This window comes from Dermacentor albipictus, unplaced genomic scaffold (genome assembly GCF_038994185.2).
Source record: "Dermacentor albipictus isolate Rhodes 1998 colony unplaced genomic scaffold, USDA_Dalb.pri_finalv2 scaffold_12, whole genome shotgun sequence".
Classification (NCBI taxonomy): domain Eukaryota; kingdom Metazoa; phylum Arthropoda; class Arachnida; order Ixodida; family Ixodidae; genus Dermacentor; species Dermacentor albipictus.
In genome coordinates this window covers 12,636,933-12,654,397 of record NW_027225566.1, presented here as the reverse complement: position 1 = coordinate 12,654,397, position 17,465 = coordinate 12,636,933, and the positions used below count along the sequence as shown (strand labels likewise).

Sequence of the window (17,465 nt, the reverse complement as noted above, 5' to 3'; positions counted from 1 at the left end):
GGAAGTCTGAGTCTGAATTTGAGTTCCATCTGCGTTGCTGCTCTTGGATCTTGCTTTCCCATTGCAGTCTGATCTTGTACGGTGGTGGATTTGGCTTTAGTTTATGTCGGCACCCCTTCCCTGCTGTCTCATGGGGTTGTTGACAGATTTTACAACTGGGTTGGCAGTCATGTTCTTCCGGTTGATTTTCCATCCCGCACATGTAGCAGAAGTAGATAAGGGGTTTCCGGCAGATATCTTGCGGGTGCCCTAGTTCTCCGCTGGTTCTGCAGTATTGCACAGATTTCCTGTATGGTTTGCAGCGGTAGTCACAGCATTTATATATGATGCTGTATGGGACGTGTGGTCCGTCGAAGTAGATGAGTGCTGTTGACGATTTCCCCAGCATGCATGCTGCGAGAACCGTGTACCTTGCGGATACTTGTAGCCCCTGTAGTAGTTCTTCGCTCGTGCCTGGCGGGATGTTGTAGATTACGCATTTGCTGATGCCCTCTGGGGTCCTGACATGTGCTTTGACTTCGTAAATGGACCCTCCAAGCTGGATGCTGGTGATCTTGAGGAGCATGTCGCACGCTATGTCTTTGTTTGGTGTACTTGCGATTATTATATGCTCGGCATGTCGCACTTGAATCCCGGATGTTGTCGTAGAAGTCTTTTTGGGACAACTTGCTAGCTTGGCCGATGACATGTGTCACTGCCACCAATGTCCATTTGGAGAGTTGTAATCCCGCCTTAGGTCTGTAGATGATCTTCGTGTCGTGCACTGGCAAAGGCGGAAGTCTCGGTTTTCTCTAAAGTAGCCTGTTTCCCGCAATATGTGTTGTTGCTGCGGCTTGCTGCGTTCGTAGTTGGTCTGCGTCCTTGGCTGTGGGTTTTGTATGCACCTGGGTCTTCTTGCCTCTCCTCTCCGATGTGTGACATTTTCCCCGGATGATGTTTATCGCCTTTCGACTGTTCACGTCATACGTCCACTCCGCTTCCAGTTGTTGCTGCTCTTGTATCGTCTCCACCTGCATTTCAATGCTGTTGTTTTCCTGGCTAAGTTCTCGTACACTTGCTGTGTCGGATGCGTCAGTCATTGGTACACAGCGGCAGCGCCGAGTCGCTCTCGGAGAGAGTGAGCGGCGGCTCACGAGCGCTCACGAGCCACGGGATACGCTCCGCGGGTCACCGGTCACGCGCGTTCGGCTGACCGCTTCGCCTGGTAGGGTTAGCTCAGCTAGCGTGGCGTGAAGCCTTCAAGCAGCAGAAAATGAGGGTAATTCCACGTACCGCTCATAAACTTGATATCCTTCGGTACCACTTCCGTGCCGATTCCGTCGACGCCATAGTTTTCGACGAATAAAAGCAGGTGTCCCGAAAATTGTCGAAAATTGCCGAGGTGAGACTCTCTCGTAAAACTTCTCGCTCGCAAGAGCGCGTGTCCGGCGCCTAACAAGAAGCAATGGACACTACACATATCCTCACGGCGCACCAAGCGCCTCAAGAGCGCGGAGGCTCCCTCGAACGCTCCAGAAAAGGGAAAATCTCGGTTACAGGGCCTCGAAAAAGCTCTGTAATCTAATCGCTGTAATCTCTGTAATTCCTACGTCTGTTTCTCTATACACAGCACCTATTTTCCTCCAATATCGATACACAAATTATTCAATGGACCGTCAGAGGTATCCTTAGAAACCTTGATGATGTGCAAGAACTCATCCACGAACACAATCTAAAGGTGCTGTGTTTACAGCAAATGCACTTAAAATCAAAGCACACAAACTTTCTCCGACAGTATATAACTTTTCGCAAAGATCGCGATGATGATGTCGCATAATCGCGCGGTGTTGCCATTGTTATCCTTAAAATCATTACAGCCACAAAAGCCTCTTGAAACTGTGGCGGTTCGAGCTGTTCTCCTAAACAAACTCATCACCATTAGGTCTCTTTACATAGCCCCACATTACAGACTAACTAAACATGAATTTCAGTCCTTCATAGATGAATTGCCAGAGCCTTATGTTCATTTTGGCGATTTCAATGCGCACTGCTGCCTGTGGGGCGACTTTCGCATGAATGCGCGAGGTCGCCTTGTTGAACAGTTTCTTTTTTTCTTCTGGTGCGTGCCTGCTGAATAAGGAGCCCACGTATCACTCTCTTGCATACAGAACCTTTTCTTCAATAGATCCGAATATAGTTGCCCGTCTATACTGCCCGAACTCGATTGGGAAGTTACGAACAATCCTTATGGGAACGACCACTTCCCGATACTGCTAAGAACATCTAAAGAAAATGAATGTCCTCCAGAAGCTCCTAGGTGGAAGATAGATACAGCCGACTGGGAGAAATTTCAAACTCTCACTAGCATCTCATGGGCTGATACGTCTTCTTTAGAAATTGATGCTGCTGTGTAGTATTTTACAGCATTCATAATAGATGCCGCATCAAAATGCATATCCGAATTTAGTGGTTTGGCATGCGAACGACGTGTACCATGGTGGAACAACGAATGTAGGATCGGCCGTAGGAAACAGAACAAAGTGTGAGGCTCGTTACGCGCCTCTCTCACTGCAGAGAATCTTGTTAACTTCAAGAAAGTAAAGTCTGAAGTAAGGTGAACGCGCAGACAGGGAAGAAGAGAGAGTTGGCAGAAGTTTTTATCGAGTATCAACCCTTATACAGATGGGGCGAAAGTCTGGAATGGGGTTAATAGGATAAGAGGGCTACAAACATATTCACTCCCTCTGGTAAACACAGAAGGGGATAGCCTACTTGATAAGGCAGACTCACTTGGGGAGCACTTTGAGAGCGTGTCAAGTTCCACTAATTATTCAAAACTCTTTCTCAAATATAAACAAATAGGGTAATGTAAGCCATTCATACGAAAATGTCCACAGAATGAACGTAGAACTGTCCTTTTAGTATTTGCCGAGTTGAGAGCGGCCTTGAGCGCATGCAAGAGCTCTGCACCTGGATCTGATAGAACCATGTATGAAATGCTCAAAACTTACACAATGATACGCAAGTTAGAATACTCACACTTTTCAACACCATCTAGGATGTAGCATACCTTCCAACCGCATGGAAGTAAGCCATTCTGGTCCCTGTTTTGAAACAAGCAAAGACCCTTCCTCAGTGGCAAGTAACCGCCCGATAGCCCTCACAAGTTGCCTTTATAAGGTATTTGAAAAAAATATATATAAATCGGCGACTCATTCGTTTCCTTGAACAGAGCAAAATGCTTGATCCCTATCAGGGTGGCTTCAGAGAAGAGCGCTCCACAACTTATCATCTTGTACGTATTGAAGGAAATATCCGGGACGCATTTATACAGAAACAGTTCTTCTAATCGATATTTCTCGATATGGTAAAGGCGTATGATACAATGTGGCGATATGGGATCTTGCGAGACTTATCGGAAATGGGCATTCGTGGAAACATGCTAAATATATTAGAAAGCTATTTGTCCCAACGTACCTTCCACGTTAAAATTGGCAATGTACTGTCACGCCATTTCATAAAGGAAACAGGTGTACCTCAAGGAGGTGTGCTTAGCTGCACGCTCTTCATCGTGAAAATGAACACCCTTCGTGCTTCATTACCGCCAGCCATTTTTTATTCTGTTTATGTAGACGACATACAGATAGGTTTCAAATCCTGCAACCTTACAGTATGTGAGAGGCAAGTACAACAGGGCTTGAACAAAGTGTCCAAATGGGCAGACGAAAACGGATTTAAAGTGAACCCCAACAAGAGTTCTTGCGTGCTTTTCACGAGAAACAAAGGGCTCATTGCAGATCCCAGTATCGAAATGTATGGTCAGCGAATTCCTGTGAACAAAGAACACAAACTCTTATCCATCATAGTTGATTCTAAGCTAACTTATATTCCTCACATAAAGTATCTCAAGGTCAAATGCTTAAAAACAATGAACTTACTGAAAGTGTTATCCCCGCACAACATGCGGCAGCTACAACAGGAAAGGTTTAATGAATCATTACAAGAGCCTCATTCGTTCACGGTTGTACTACGGGGCCGTGATCCATCATTCCGCTGCCCCGAGCGCACTAAAGATGCTAGATCCGGTCCACCGTCCAGGAATCCGACTGGCCACTGGCGCTTTCAGAACAAGTCCCATTGAAAGTTTAAATGCACAATCAAACATGTGGTCACTTCATCTGTAGAGAACATACATCAGCCAAACATATTTTCTGAAAGTCCACTCTTACCCTCAACAACTGTGTTTTAATACCATTAACGATATGACATATGCTACACTCTTTCATAACCGTCCCTCCGTAAGACAGCCTTTCTCGCTGCGTGTGAGGGAGATTAGTGATGAAATGCATGTTCCACTCCTCGAGCTCCACCTACTGCATCCAGCCAAGCTTCTACCTCCTTGGGAGTCGCAGCCGATACAATGCGATATATCTTTCATGCAAGTTACAAAGCACGCTCCAAAGATTGAAATCAAAATGCAATTCCGGTAACTCCAGTACAAATGCTCCTGCACGGAGTTCTACAGAGACGCATCGAAGTCGCACGACGGGGTGTACTATGCAGCCGTCCGTACATCCTTCACGGAATCCGATGTACTGCATCCGCAAACTAGAATCTTTACGGCTGAGGCCTACGCACTATTGTCGACTGTAAAGCATATAAAGAAATCAAAACTCCAGAAATCAGTTATATATACGGACTCGCTTAGTGTTGTGAAGGCTTTGATGTCATTCTGTAACCACAATAATCCGGTAATTAATGAACTCTATTTCGTCCTGTGTAAAGCACACATATCTAACCAACATGTGATTATATGTTGGCTGCCTGGACATAAGGGCATCGAGGGTAACGTTCTAGCGGACCACATGGCCACATCAATTTCATTGCATGCAGTTAATCCTACTGCTTCGGTCCCTGTCACAGACCTGAAGCCTTTGTTAAGAAGGAAACTACGAAACCACTGGCAACGCATGTGGGACGAAGAAATAAATAACAAACTGCACTTGATAAAGCCACAGTTAGGTTCTTTCCCCCTCTGCAACAAAATTACGGCGAACAGATGTCCTATTATGTTGTCTCAGAATAGGGCACACATTTGGCACGCATAACTTCTTGCTCACTGAAAATGATCCTCCAGCCTGTGGTAGATCTGAGGGAAGGCTGACCGTCGTCCACGTCCTCTTGAAGTGTCGGGCAACCGAATCTGAGAGAAAAAATCATTTTCCCCTAGCATACCAGCAGCACATCCCCCTTCATCCTGCAGTGTTACTTGGCTCAGAACCGCTCTTTGATACCAACACAGTCCTAGGTTTTCTGAAAGATGTGGTGTTGCAAGTTATTAGCCCCACACGTTCGTAGCGTCTGCTCTTTTCAGACTATGCCGCTGTGATAGCTGCTTCGCATAGCACATGCCTCCAGGTCCTTGTGTTTCAAGGGCTCTAAGGAGGCAGTAGTACTCTAGCATTTCTTATACTCTGATATATTTTACATATCGTATAATTCTCTTTAGATGCATCTCAATATTCATAGTACAAGTCATATGTCATTGCCATAATGTTATTATACAGATTTTACGCACTTTAGAGCGACTACTTTTAAGGCTCCTTTAGAGTCACGTCACACCAACTTCATAGAAACCATAATTACACTGTAAACTCATTACCACAGACATGGCGCTCTTTGGTCATACCTGGCCCTTGTGCCATTAAACATCAAACATTCATTCATTCATTCCGTGGGATTGGCAGGTGATTGAATGTGATATATCGTTTGTAATACTTACAAAATACGCACAACTGCTCGAAATTCGAATGCATTTCCATGAACACCATTCGAAGTATTCATGTTCAGAATTTTACACGGATGCGTCAAAATCGCATGTTGGCGTGTCTTACGCGGCTATTGGCTCCTCTTTTTCTGAATCAGGTGTATTGAACCCCCATACAAGTATTTTGCCACAGAAGCCATGCAGTACTGTCTGCGGTAAAACACATAAATTAAAACTAGACAAAGCGATAGTATTCACGGACTATATTCAATATTCACGGATATTCACGGATAATATTCTAAGGACGCTGTTTTTAGAGCCAGGCTCCATAGCGCCTCTCCGTCCTGTTAGACGTTATACCACGTGCCACGCGAGGTAACACAGTATAGCCTAAAGTTATAATTCGAGAGCACCGCTCAGCGTTTTCTCATCTATGTTCTAGTGCACATCTGTTAATAACCAAAGATCCTGACGATCCTGACGTTCACATAGAGAGTGAAGGAAATGCTAAGGAGAACTTGTACCTGGTGATGCATCTTTGCGGTCAAATGCATCACTAGCTAGACAGATGAAGTTGAAAGACCGAGACAAGCGTGAGCTTCTTATTGCATTTCATTTTATATATACAAGTAATACAACACTGTTGATTCGAAATATGGGCTTTTACGTGCCAAAACCCCAATTCCATTAGGAGGCACGCCGTAGTGTGGCCCTCCGGATTATTATTTAAGATGGTACACATTGCACATTGCCGGTGTACACATTGCACTGTTTTAGTATGCGAGATAGAAACCGGTAAAGAAAAAAACAGTAGACTATGCAAATAATTGAGTGTGGTACGCATGCAATCTGCCGGTGTACACATTGCACTGTTTTAGTATGCGAGATAGAAACCGGTAAAGAAAAAAACAGTAGACTATGCAAATAATTGAGTGTGGTACGCATGCAATCCAGAAAACAAGCCCAGTAAAACATTGCAAGAGTACAACGGAAACCACATCAAGAAGTCATTTGACACCCGCAATTCAATTACTTTTTTTCCAAAGTGCTATTGAAGCCACAGGCACATAGCTGTTAACGCGTGATCTACGTGAACCGGTAGCTTTCGGGAAAGAACCACAAGCTCCGCGGCTTAGAAGCTTTTTTGCTTTTTATACGGCACGTAGCGAGATCGGCGCTCGACACAAGAGTGTAACAAAATGCTCAGAAGAACATTTGTGTCAAGTGGTTGAAGCATCTTTTACGTGGTCTGCCTGTCATACGGTAGAAATCACGTGGAACAATCGGCAGTGTACTTGACCGCAAGGTCTGTTATTCGTGCAAGGATAGGTACAGGAGTACCGTTTAGGTGTGCACTACCGTGATTACGGGAGCAAGCCTGACTTTAAAAAATGTACGGTGATCACAAGGCATTTCTGCAGAAGGCTACAAAGTTTGCATTGGCTACCCAAAATCACATTCTTTCGGGGTGCGAGGGCTTACCCCCTCTCAGGTCGCTCCTGCCAGCTCCCTCACAACAAACGTGGGAAGAGCTACTCAGAACGCCGGATGAAAAAGTACAAAAAGCCCTCGTTGCCTGGGCCGAAAGGGTCGCTCCTCGTGAGGGGCCATCCTAGGACTCGGGCCTGCCAGATCATAACTGAGCAGAGTCTCAATAAAGTAACCACCACCACCCTTGCGGAGCTAAAAAAACATCGCCACTTTAGTGATCGCTGCGCAATTACGACTTCAATAGCGCTTTTACCACAACCAGATCTCACGTATTTCCCATTTGCGCCTAAACGTTTTGTATATCGTCATTTTGCCGTAGTTTTCTTGATTCAGCTCATTTACCTTGATCTCAGATAGCTTGCATTGATCTAGCATTCTTCCAGTTATATCGTGTACTGTTATTGCGACAGCAATTATATGAACGCTCCAGGCACATTTCTGCGTCGCCGTGATTTTCCGTAGAAAGTCCGCGCGCGATAACATCGTCGCCGCACGCCGTATAATGTATGTGCGAGAGAAAGCGTGCGAGGGTGAGCGGACGATGGCCGGTCAATCAGGCATTAAAGCGCGTAGGAAGCGTGCCGTCTTCCGTCGCGCGCAAGGCACCAGGAAGCGGAAGGGGGGGGGGGGGGGGGGGGGCGTGCGTTCTACTCGTGTGGTTGCTGCGTGTAGCACAGGCGCCCCCGGCCGCGCGGGCCCTATCTTAAAGCGATGTACGATGAGTACGGAGTCTAGGAGCACCAGGGGTTCATTGCTTCGTTTGCGCTGTGTTCTCATCGCTTAGTTCGCGTTGAAGCGAGACGTCGCGTTTCGGCGACTTCAGACAAACACATACCCACACCCAAAATACATGAACAAAATCACAGGGGGCAGGCAAAGCGACAAATGTAGGCTCTGTCCAGAAAGAGGAACACTCACACACATAATGTGGGAATGCACCTCGCTCCCGTTCTCTCATCCCCCCGTCAGCAGCAAGACTGACTGGACAGCCTGGCTCAGTTCCGGGGACGTCGACTGACAACTTGAACTGGTGGACTGGGCGGAAAAGGCCAAGCAGGCCCAGGGCCTTACTTGAGCTTTAACCCTCAGCCACCTCCCTTTTTACCCTTCCTCCTTTCAATAAAGTTTATTACCACCGCCACCAAGCGAGACGTAGCACGAAGGTCAATTCGCTCACTGCTGCTGCCGCTCTTCCACACGCCAGCATTTTTCAAACTAGAGCCCATGCTCATCGAGTCAGATGTGTTTATTTTTGCCTGCGCGCGCCTGACACCATGGTTGTTAATTTGTTAGTTGCGAATGTTTACTGCGAATGCGAATGTTTACTGGTTAAAATGGCCGATAAAGGCACAATTTACCTTATTATAGCTGTCTACCAATTTGCTATGGCAATCGATGCTTCAAATTTAGGACGAAGCTGTGACTTTCTGTGTTTATGATTTTGCTGCTCGTTTTCTATTTCGCGTCCTAACATAACTGGAATTAGGGGCTAGCTCTGGTATAAAGCATCAACTATTCATTAAATAAATTGCCTTGAAATCTTAGTCAGGCGTTATTACGGCTTCTTGGGAAGATCTTTTGTTCGATGCACGATTTGTTCGCATAATTTTTATTACTCAAGCTTTCTGGTTGACGTGCCGCACCTAAACTGATAGTATTTTTGTTTTCGAGAGATATTTTCAGGGTTTCTTCGATTATGTTGACACACAGAAATTTGTACTTATGATTCACCAATTTAAGGTATCTTTTTTATTTATTTCTGCAATGCAATCGACTGGCCTGGGATGTGCACTTTGCTCCCTTCAAGACAACCTATTATCTGTTTATGCGGCTTCAATACTTGACGTTGTTTCGAACTCGTAGCGCAATTCCGGCTATATCTTCTCTTAAGAGAAGTTTTCTTTGCCTCTTCGTTCGACTTTTGCGCTGTTGCTGTTGCTTTTTCTTTGCACGCCGCGTCGAAGGGGGGCTCAGAGCATGCACACATATAGCAGGAATTTAGCAGATACTAAATTATACACGAGAAACTAGCTTGGACCTTTGTATCGCATCTCATGCGCACTATGCCCTCTCGAGTCACCTGGCCTTTGACATTAGCCGTTTGAGAGCTGTAATTATCAGTGACCTTCCTCAAAAACATTGTCGAATCTTCAGTGCTTGCCTTTCTACTAAAGTGCAAACCGGGCGTAGATAGAACTGTACAGATGAGGAGGGAGAGCAGGCAGAGAATGGCTTGCACCGAGGCAGTCACTAAACAAGTGAACAACACCTGGGGCCCTATAACGTAAAACTATTCCAAAATGTTTTTATTCCAATCTACTGACGCCAAATTTGCGTAACCGCCGACGCAAGCATCGGGCGGCTACCCACAGGGTTGTATGAACAGACCAGCCAAACGCTCTCCTCGTTCATGGGAGGTCACTTTTGTTTGCTTCAAAAACGAATAACATTGACTACGCTGAGCGGCTTGTCTTATCTAATTGGCTGACAAGAGGCGAGGAGAACGCTCAAGTGGAGAGGGACTTGATGGGGCCCAGCCACTGCACTGAAAATCGATAGCCGGACGAAGAGAGTGGTGCCGGCGTCTGCGATTGGTCCGCTTCCCATTATTTAGCACGCGCTGGCTGGTAGAAAATCACAGCATCGTGCAACGGAAGGTTAAGAATGCCCCAAAAATGGATCCTCAGCAAAGAAGAGTTGGCAGAACGAGGTCGCAAACGTTTCGAAAGTGCTCGGAAGTGTTACGTGGCCATGCAAAAAGTTTTATTAGAGGCAAATAAACCCATGCTTTCCGGTAGGTGCGAGTAGCCAGTGTCTGGGCGATAGGCGGCAGCGATCTTTTATTCGTTTCGGAACAGGGCAGCCTGCCGCTATTCAGAAGAAAACTCAGCTTTGTTCGGCATGTTATTGCATATTTAATGCGCGCACGTCACTTTCACGCGGTGAGTATTTGTGGTTTTGTAACGTCGGGTGATAGGCAGGTGAAGTAGGTGCAGCCCGAAAGCCTTCGACCAATAGCCGATGGCTAATGGCGAAAAGGCGTCGAATCAGAAATAACTATTTTGCTTTTGTTCGCTCAAATCTTGCATAATCAGTGTGCACACGTCGTATCAGATGGGGAGCTATCGCGGTTTCCGTGACGTCCCGTTACAGCCAGGCGAATGGGGGTGGTCCAAGAAAGCTTTTCACCAAGCGCGTAGGGCTGATTGCAGAATTGCAATGGAAAAGTTTGGAATTGTTGCACGTTATAGCGCCCCTGTAGATGCTTAGACGGCAACGGGTTAGAAAAACTCAGGCGGCAACCATGGCGTAGCACCTACGTGTTCGAACGTCTTCTTCCTTTGCTTAAATTGGCTGGCCCTGTTTATGTAACTTCATATTTTTTTTTAATTCTGCCTCACCAATGAAGTAGTGGGCATTTATAGGTGATGCAGAGCTTGAATGGCTTGCTGAAGACTTTTCTGCGTCGAGGTTTGTTGTAGAAAGCCCGTAACAACCTACTGTGGCATGGATATGCTTCCAGTATTCGAGTCAGTGTAGAAATACGTCGAGAATCTTTGGTGGCTCGCATTAACATGACGTCATGCATTTTCCAGAGTTTCCATCATTTCCTCATCTGATCAATAAGCTTTGGATGGAACTGAAGCTTTGGGATGCGATGTATTCGAGTAGCCTGCTGCCAGTTCGAGGTGCTTCGTGAAGTGGAGTTAGGATTGAGGAGGATCCCGAACCAGAAAAAGGGGTGGAGACGGCAGGTCCCTGAGACGGTTACGCGCATTGTACTCTGCTTTCGAGTTGTACTCGCATAAAGTATAAGAGATCGCTCAGTTCAGCGCCTGACGTAACTGCCGCAAAACTGACTAAGAGGCTAGTGCAGAGGGACTGTCAGATGAGTGTAACCTCAAAGCTCGGCTTTGTTTTTCTCGTATAAAACAAAGAATGATATCGTGTGGTGGAGCATTTTAAGATATATCGAAGGCAATCGCTGACAATGTCAGAGATGGCACGCCAATTGCACCCAGAGAGTGGATGTTAAGCTGTGTCACGTTATACAACCTTCGAAGACCACTTATGTCATTGACCAATTTTACAATCGAGAGATGCTGCCGCGCCATCAAATGATACTGAATGATGCTTGTTCGACCGCCGAAATATTCCTTCAACAGCGCAATGGCGTCTTTATAGCATGATCCGGACGTAGGCAAATCAGCAGTTGCTGCTGCTTCATCATCAGCCAGGAAACTTTTGAGGTAATAAAAGTTGGCAGAATTCCTCAAATAATTGTTTAAGTCACAGGTCTGCACAAATTGTTCCCAGAAGCCTGTCCACTCATTGTCCTTGAACGTTGAGATATGCAGCTGTGACAATCAGGGTCCCATAAATCTGGCTGGGTGACACGGCTATAGTTTGGGATTAAATCGTTATGCTCTTTTTTCCTGGGCAAACCAGAAACAAAGCTCAGCAAGCTTGCCAATCGCTTCATCGCTATATTGCGCTGCGGCAGTGTACCCTTGTTCGAATTGTTCGGTTGGAATATATTACTACAACTTCGCGTTAATCTGCGAAAATATAGTCATGAATGGTCTATCAGATAGGCTGGGCGGCCTCCAGGGCATAGGTCACGCACTTTACGCAGATGACATCAAGATCTGGTGCCCAGGGGGCTCCCTAGCGGAAATGGAGCAAGCTCTACAAGCGGCCTTGGACGAGACGGAGGCTTACCTCGCGGACACGGGTCTCAAGCTGTCTACGAGTAAATCGGAGCTGTTGCTTTACAGACCCGCAAGGCAAGGGGTTCGGGGTCTGACACCCCTCAACCAGCTACCCGTGGCATTATACGTGAATAATGGGCAGAAAATTCCCAGAGTCGACTCAGTTAAGATCCTAGGCCTGCTCATAGACGCGAGGGGCTGTAATGCCAGAACAATTACCCACGTTACAGCTAAAAGAGAGAATATGTTGCGGCTAATTTCTAGGGTGTCGAACCGAAAGAAGAGGTTAGGTGAAGACAACCTCCTTCGGATGTACAACGCGTTCCTCATGAGACATATTAACTATGTAGCGTCAGCTCTAGTGTGGACAAAAACGGAAAAGACCAAATTAAATACACTCATGCGCAAGAGCATCAAGAAAGTGCTAGGTTTGCCTATTTCCATGAGCTCCGACAGGCTAGATCAACTCGGTATGCACAATAGCATAGACGAGATCATAGAGGCACAGGTCACTGCCCAGGTGGTTAGGTTATCGTCGACCCAAGCTGGCAGGCGAATTCTCGACGACGTTGGCATGGCTCCTAGGATAATGGAGGATCGGCGTATAACATTGACACGAGAAACGAGGGCGACATATCTGGCGACGCCCTTCCCGCGGAACGTACATCCGCAGCATAACGAGGGTAGACGTAAAGCCCGTGCACGAGCCATATTGAAGAAACTTAGGGATGACAGAGACTCCGCGGTCTTTGTCGATGCGGCGCAGTACGGGAACAGGGGAGTGTTCGCGCTGTCGGTTGTAGACGGGCGGGGGGTGCTTCGGTCCTCGGCCTCGGTCAGAGCGGCCACCGCGAGTATAGCAGCGCAAATTGCGGTTGCGCTGGCCTTATGTGATCCAGAGCGTTCCTACATTTACACCGACTCAAGAGACGCTATGAGAGCTTTCGAGTCGGGTAACCTCGCATGAGAAGCGGCCTCTATTTTAGAGAAAAGGGCTTGCCTCGGTTTTCATTATTTCACGTGGTTCCCCGCACACATGGGGACGAACGTTCTCGAGGGATTCCCAAACCTCAACGAGCTTGCCCACGACCGTGCGCGAGAACTAACGCGCCGCGACGGTCTGGAGGCTCCGGAGGGGCAGGAAGGGCCTCAGCAGAACGATCCACTCCTCACATTTAATGAAATCACTAAACATTACCAACTTGGTCGGAGAATTTATCCTCTGCCTCACCCGAAGCTGAGTAGAGGTCAGTCAGCTACACTTAGAATGCTGCAGACGGGATCTTTCCCGTCGCGGGGAATCCTCAGTAGGATGGACACGGATGTGGACCCTAGTTGTCCTGACTGCACTGAAACCTTTTGCTCACTGGCTCACATGCTCTGGCGATGTCCCACGTTGCCTAACGACTTCCTCTCCAGCGAAGCCGAATGGGAGGAGGCCATCAGAAGCACGGTACTCCGAAAGCAAGCCCAGCCTATCCAGAGGGCCCAGGAAAGAGCGGAGCGTCACGGTGTTCTGTCCTTTACGTGGGCGCGGCCAGCGGCTAGAATTACCTCCCGTTAGGAGGTCCTGACAGTAGCTCCTCAGGATTATATACAGTTCGTTGTCTGTCTGTCTGTCTCGCGGACAGACAACATTCAACCACTGAGAGTTTCGTGATGTTGGCGCTGGAACAATCAAGGCAGGATCTGGCTTCCTGAATGAGTTTACTGCTATGAGCCTGTCGTGCAGATCACTTGTCTTGCTGCTGGCTGATGTCGTGCAGATCACTTGTGTTGCTGCTGGCTGATGTCCTGGCGCCCGCACCGATCTTCACATCCACGATGACTTGATTCCTCGTCAGCCGCATCAAGAAACGAGAATAGAGTCCTGTCAGGTGTGCGTAGAACAGGCACAGGTCGGCACGTAGGTTTTCGGCCCCAAATGTACATGCTTAGACGGCAACCGGTTCGAAAAACTCAGACGGGAGCCATAGCACAGCTCCTAGTCATCTCAACGTTTTCTTTCTTTTCTTTGTCCACACTGGCTGGCCGCGTTTATTTACCGTCATGTTTTTCTACAGCAGCTTTGCCACTCTAGCTGTCCCATACAGGGTCATGGGGCGGGAAAGGCTAAAGATGACGTGAGAAGGTGAAGAAACAGCGGTTACGGGTAAACTGAAGCTACGGTATGGTACGCTTGCAGTATTCCTGAAAATAAACACCGTGCTAATTTGTCGGTCACACAAATGAGCAGGCCGTGCAGATGCAAAGCCGCATTAAAACACCGTAGAGTATAGGCGAAACTACAGAAGCGGTCACACGTCAAGGCTTCTTTGCGCGCTCCGGTAGCTTGACGGTTGTGACATTGCTCGGGGTTCAATCCCGAACGTGGCAGCCGCACTCCGACGGGAGCAAAATACATAAACGTTAGTTTACTTCGATTTGGATGCACGTTAAATAACAACAGAGTGTCGAAGTTAATCTGGAGTCCGCCCCTGTGGCGTGCCTCACATACCAATCATCGTTTTGGCACCTACAGTCCCATATTTCAATTAGCGCTTAAGACTCCTGCTACGATGCGATATGGCATGTGAGGCGATGATAATGCTCAAGGAATCTAGAGGTTATGAACAATGGCGCACAACAACGCCTGAAGCAAAGACGTCTTCCTGTGTGTTGTGTGTTCCACAGAGACAAATAGCAGTGCTGCACGCAGTGTAACGTTTAACATCAAATCACAACTCTTGTATTGGATTCAATGCGGAAGAAATTGCCCATTCGCCATCTACATTGCGGCTAATTACCGTCAATAAAAGCAAACAGCTTAGAAAGCTTCGCTTTCTTTATTCCCATAGTATGTGGGGTGCGCATATTTGCTTTTCTCCCCCAACTTCTTCATTCATTAAAATATTTGGGCCTAATTTTGAATGAATTCATTCAGTAGTTTCTGACTGTCCGTTCCTGAGTGAACACGCTAATCTCTCAGTGATGGCCTCTCTTGTCGATATCTGCAGCACCCGCTGGATCTGCGAATCCGGACTGCTGGATCGTCACCTGGAAGCGGTGCTGCTGCAGACATGGCGGCAGATAGAGCGCGCGCACAGCGCAGCCGAGGCCATCCGCTCTGAAGACGTCTCCGGGTTGTTCGCCGTCTGGATAATGGGAATGGGAATGGCAGCTGTCGCAACGTTAGGCGAGGGAATCATGGTACGCCGAGGGCGTGTTGGGCCCTCAGCACCAGGCAGTGGCCTTAGGCGGCGCCGCAAGTGGTTCAAGCCGGGTGTTAGGGAACTTTTCTACTGTAAATCGTAAAAGACTGCGGAACAGAACGCGATTTGATTGATGTACACGAGAATAATACAGAGAATGCAAAAAAAATGTTTTAAGCAGATTGTTTTCTTTATTGTTTTGTGTGACCGACTTGTCTTAATAGTTACTATACAAAGTAATCGTATTCCCGAAGCATATTGCCTGCAGGACCGATACTGTTACAGAATAATTTGAACTGGATATTTATTCGTACAGGCCATATTCGACACATTCAGTTAAATCGATCATAGAAACAAGGCCCTTCAATACTTTCTATCTAGTCACGAAACTTTCGCATAACGATATGGGTGAGCTCAATACAGTGCCCCCAGTGGACGCGCCGCGACGCTGGCCCAAGCAGAAGGTGCCCTGGAGATGACGCCGAACAGTGCGTTCAGTGCGTGGTGGTTCATTGCGCAAGGCTCGACTGCCTGTATCGGGGTGTGTATTTTGTCAACACGACGTCCAAACCTCCGCCCTTTCTCTGTACAGTGTTCAGCAACTTAAACGCGAAGGATTTCGATACAACAGCGACACCTTGTTTCCTTTGCAGGTTCAAATGCCTTCTCAGCAGAGGCTTAATTCATGTGTCAAATTGTACACTTGGATTACTCCATCGGTTGCAGTTGACGGCAGAGCAAGTTCGCTTCTCATTTATTGACAATTTCGCGTACGAAAACTTCAGTTTCGAACTAACAAAGCTAACCACCTAAATACTAAACTAATTATTACCGCGTTAATAACCCAATTACCAAATTACTCAACGTATCACTAATTACTACTAAATCACTGCTATATCTCTGAACTATTACTCATTATCGTTAAACTTATAACTAAACCAATTACCAATAACTACACTCGCACGGCTAAGCAACTGATTAGTTAATCAGACAAATAGGCAATTGCTCAATATTATCCAACTAATACCTAACTAACCTGACTTACTAATAAATCTAACTACATTAACTAACAAAATTCCATAAGTAAAATAACCACTACAGTAAGAAAACCAACTAAACCAAAACCATTATTACGTAATAATAACTAAGTAACGCACCAACTAAACTAACTAAACAAATCAGGTAACTAACAAAACTAATTAGCTAATCAAGGTAACAATGCTAACCAACACTAAGCCATCTAAATGGAAAAAGAAAAGTATTCTCTATTAACATAGCTAACTATAATATAGCCAAGGAAATCTAATTACCTTTGTAAGTAATGAACTAATAAGTAACACACTGAACTAGCCACTAGGGGCGGGGAGGGCGACGTCAATCATAAAACAGTGCCGTGTATAATTTAAACACAAACGCATCGCATTCTGAATTATGTTGCCAAAGTTTCCTATTGCATGTTCACTCTAAAAACATGCCGAAATAAATGTGGGAGAGGCGCCTTTCCTCGTGAGCGACCTGTATGATCCTGCAGCCCACTCACCTGGAGCTGCAGATTGTTCATCTTCCACTTACGCCAGGTCTTCCGGGGAAGTTTCATGACCAGATTTCATATACTGAAGGACCCTGATAGAAATAAGTCACGAAGATAGATGTGCAATATTTCTAGTGTTCTTTACCTGATTTACTCGTCATCATCATCAGCCTGGTTACGCCCACTGCAGGGCAAAGGCCTCTCCCATACTTCTCCAACAACCCCGGTCATGTACTAATTGTGGTCATGCCGTCCCTGCAAACTTCTTAATCTTATCCACCCACCTAACTTTCTGCCACCCCCTGCTACGCTTCCCTTCCCTTGGGATCCAGTCCGTAACCCTTAATGACCATCGGTTATCCTCCATCCTCATTACATGTCCTGCCCATACCCATTTATTTTTCTTGATTTCAACTGTGATGTCATTACCTCGCGTTTGTTCCCTCACCCAATCTGCTCTTTTCTTATCCCTTAACGTTACACCTATCATTCTTCTTTCCATAGCTCGTTGCGTCGTCCTCAATTTGAGTAGAACCCTTTTCGTACGCCGCCAGGTTTCTGCCCCGTAGGTGAGTACTGGTAAGACGCAGCTATTATACACTTTCCTTGAGGGATAATGGCAACCTGCTGTTCACGATCTGAGAATGCCTGCCAAACGCACCCCAGCCCATTCTTATTTTTCTGATTATTTCTGTCTCATGATCCGGATCTGCCGTCACTACCTGCCCTAAGTAGATGTATGCGCTTACTACTTCCAGTGCCTCGCTGCCTATTGTAAATTGCTGTTCTCTTCC

At 46.6% G+C, this 17,465-nt stretch overlaps 1 protein-coding gene across 1 annotated transcript in view; it reads left to right on the top strand.

Moving 5' to 3' along the window:
- LOC139051560 (uncharacterized) overlaps nucleotides 1-15,243 on the top strand; it is a 68,908-nt gene extending 53,665 nt beyond the window's left edge. Inside the window, exon 4 of the mRNA XM_070528527.1 lies at nucleotides 14,946-15,243. Coding sequence (XP_070384628.1) covers nucleotides 14,946-15,243 — 298 coding nt within the window. The remainder of the gene's footprint in view (nucleotides 1-14,945) is intronic.
- Nucleotides 15,244-17,465: the final 2,222 nt, after the last annotated feature.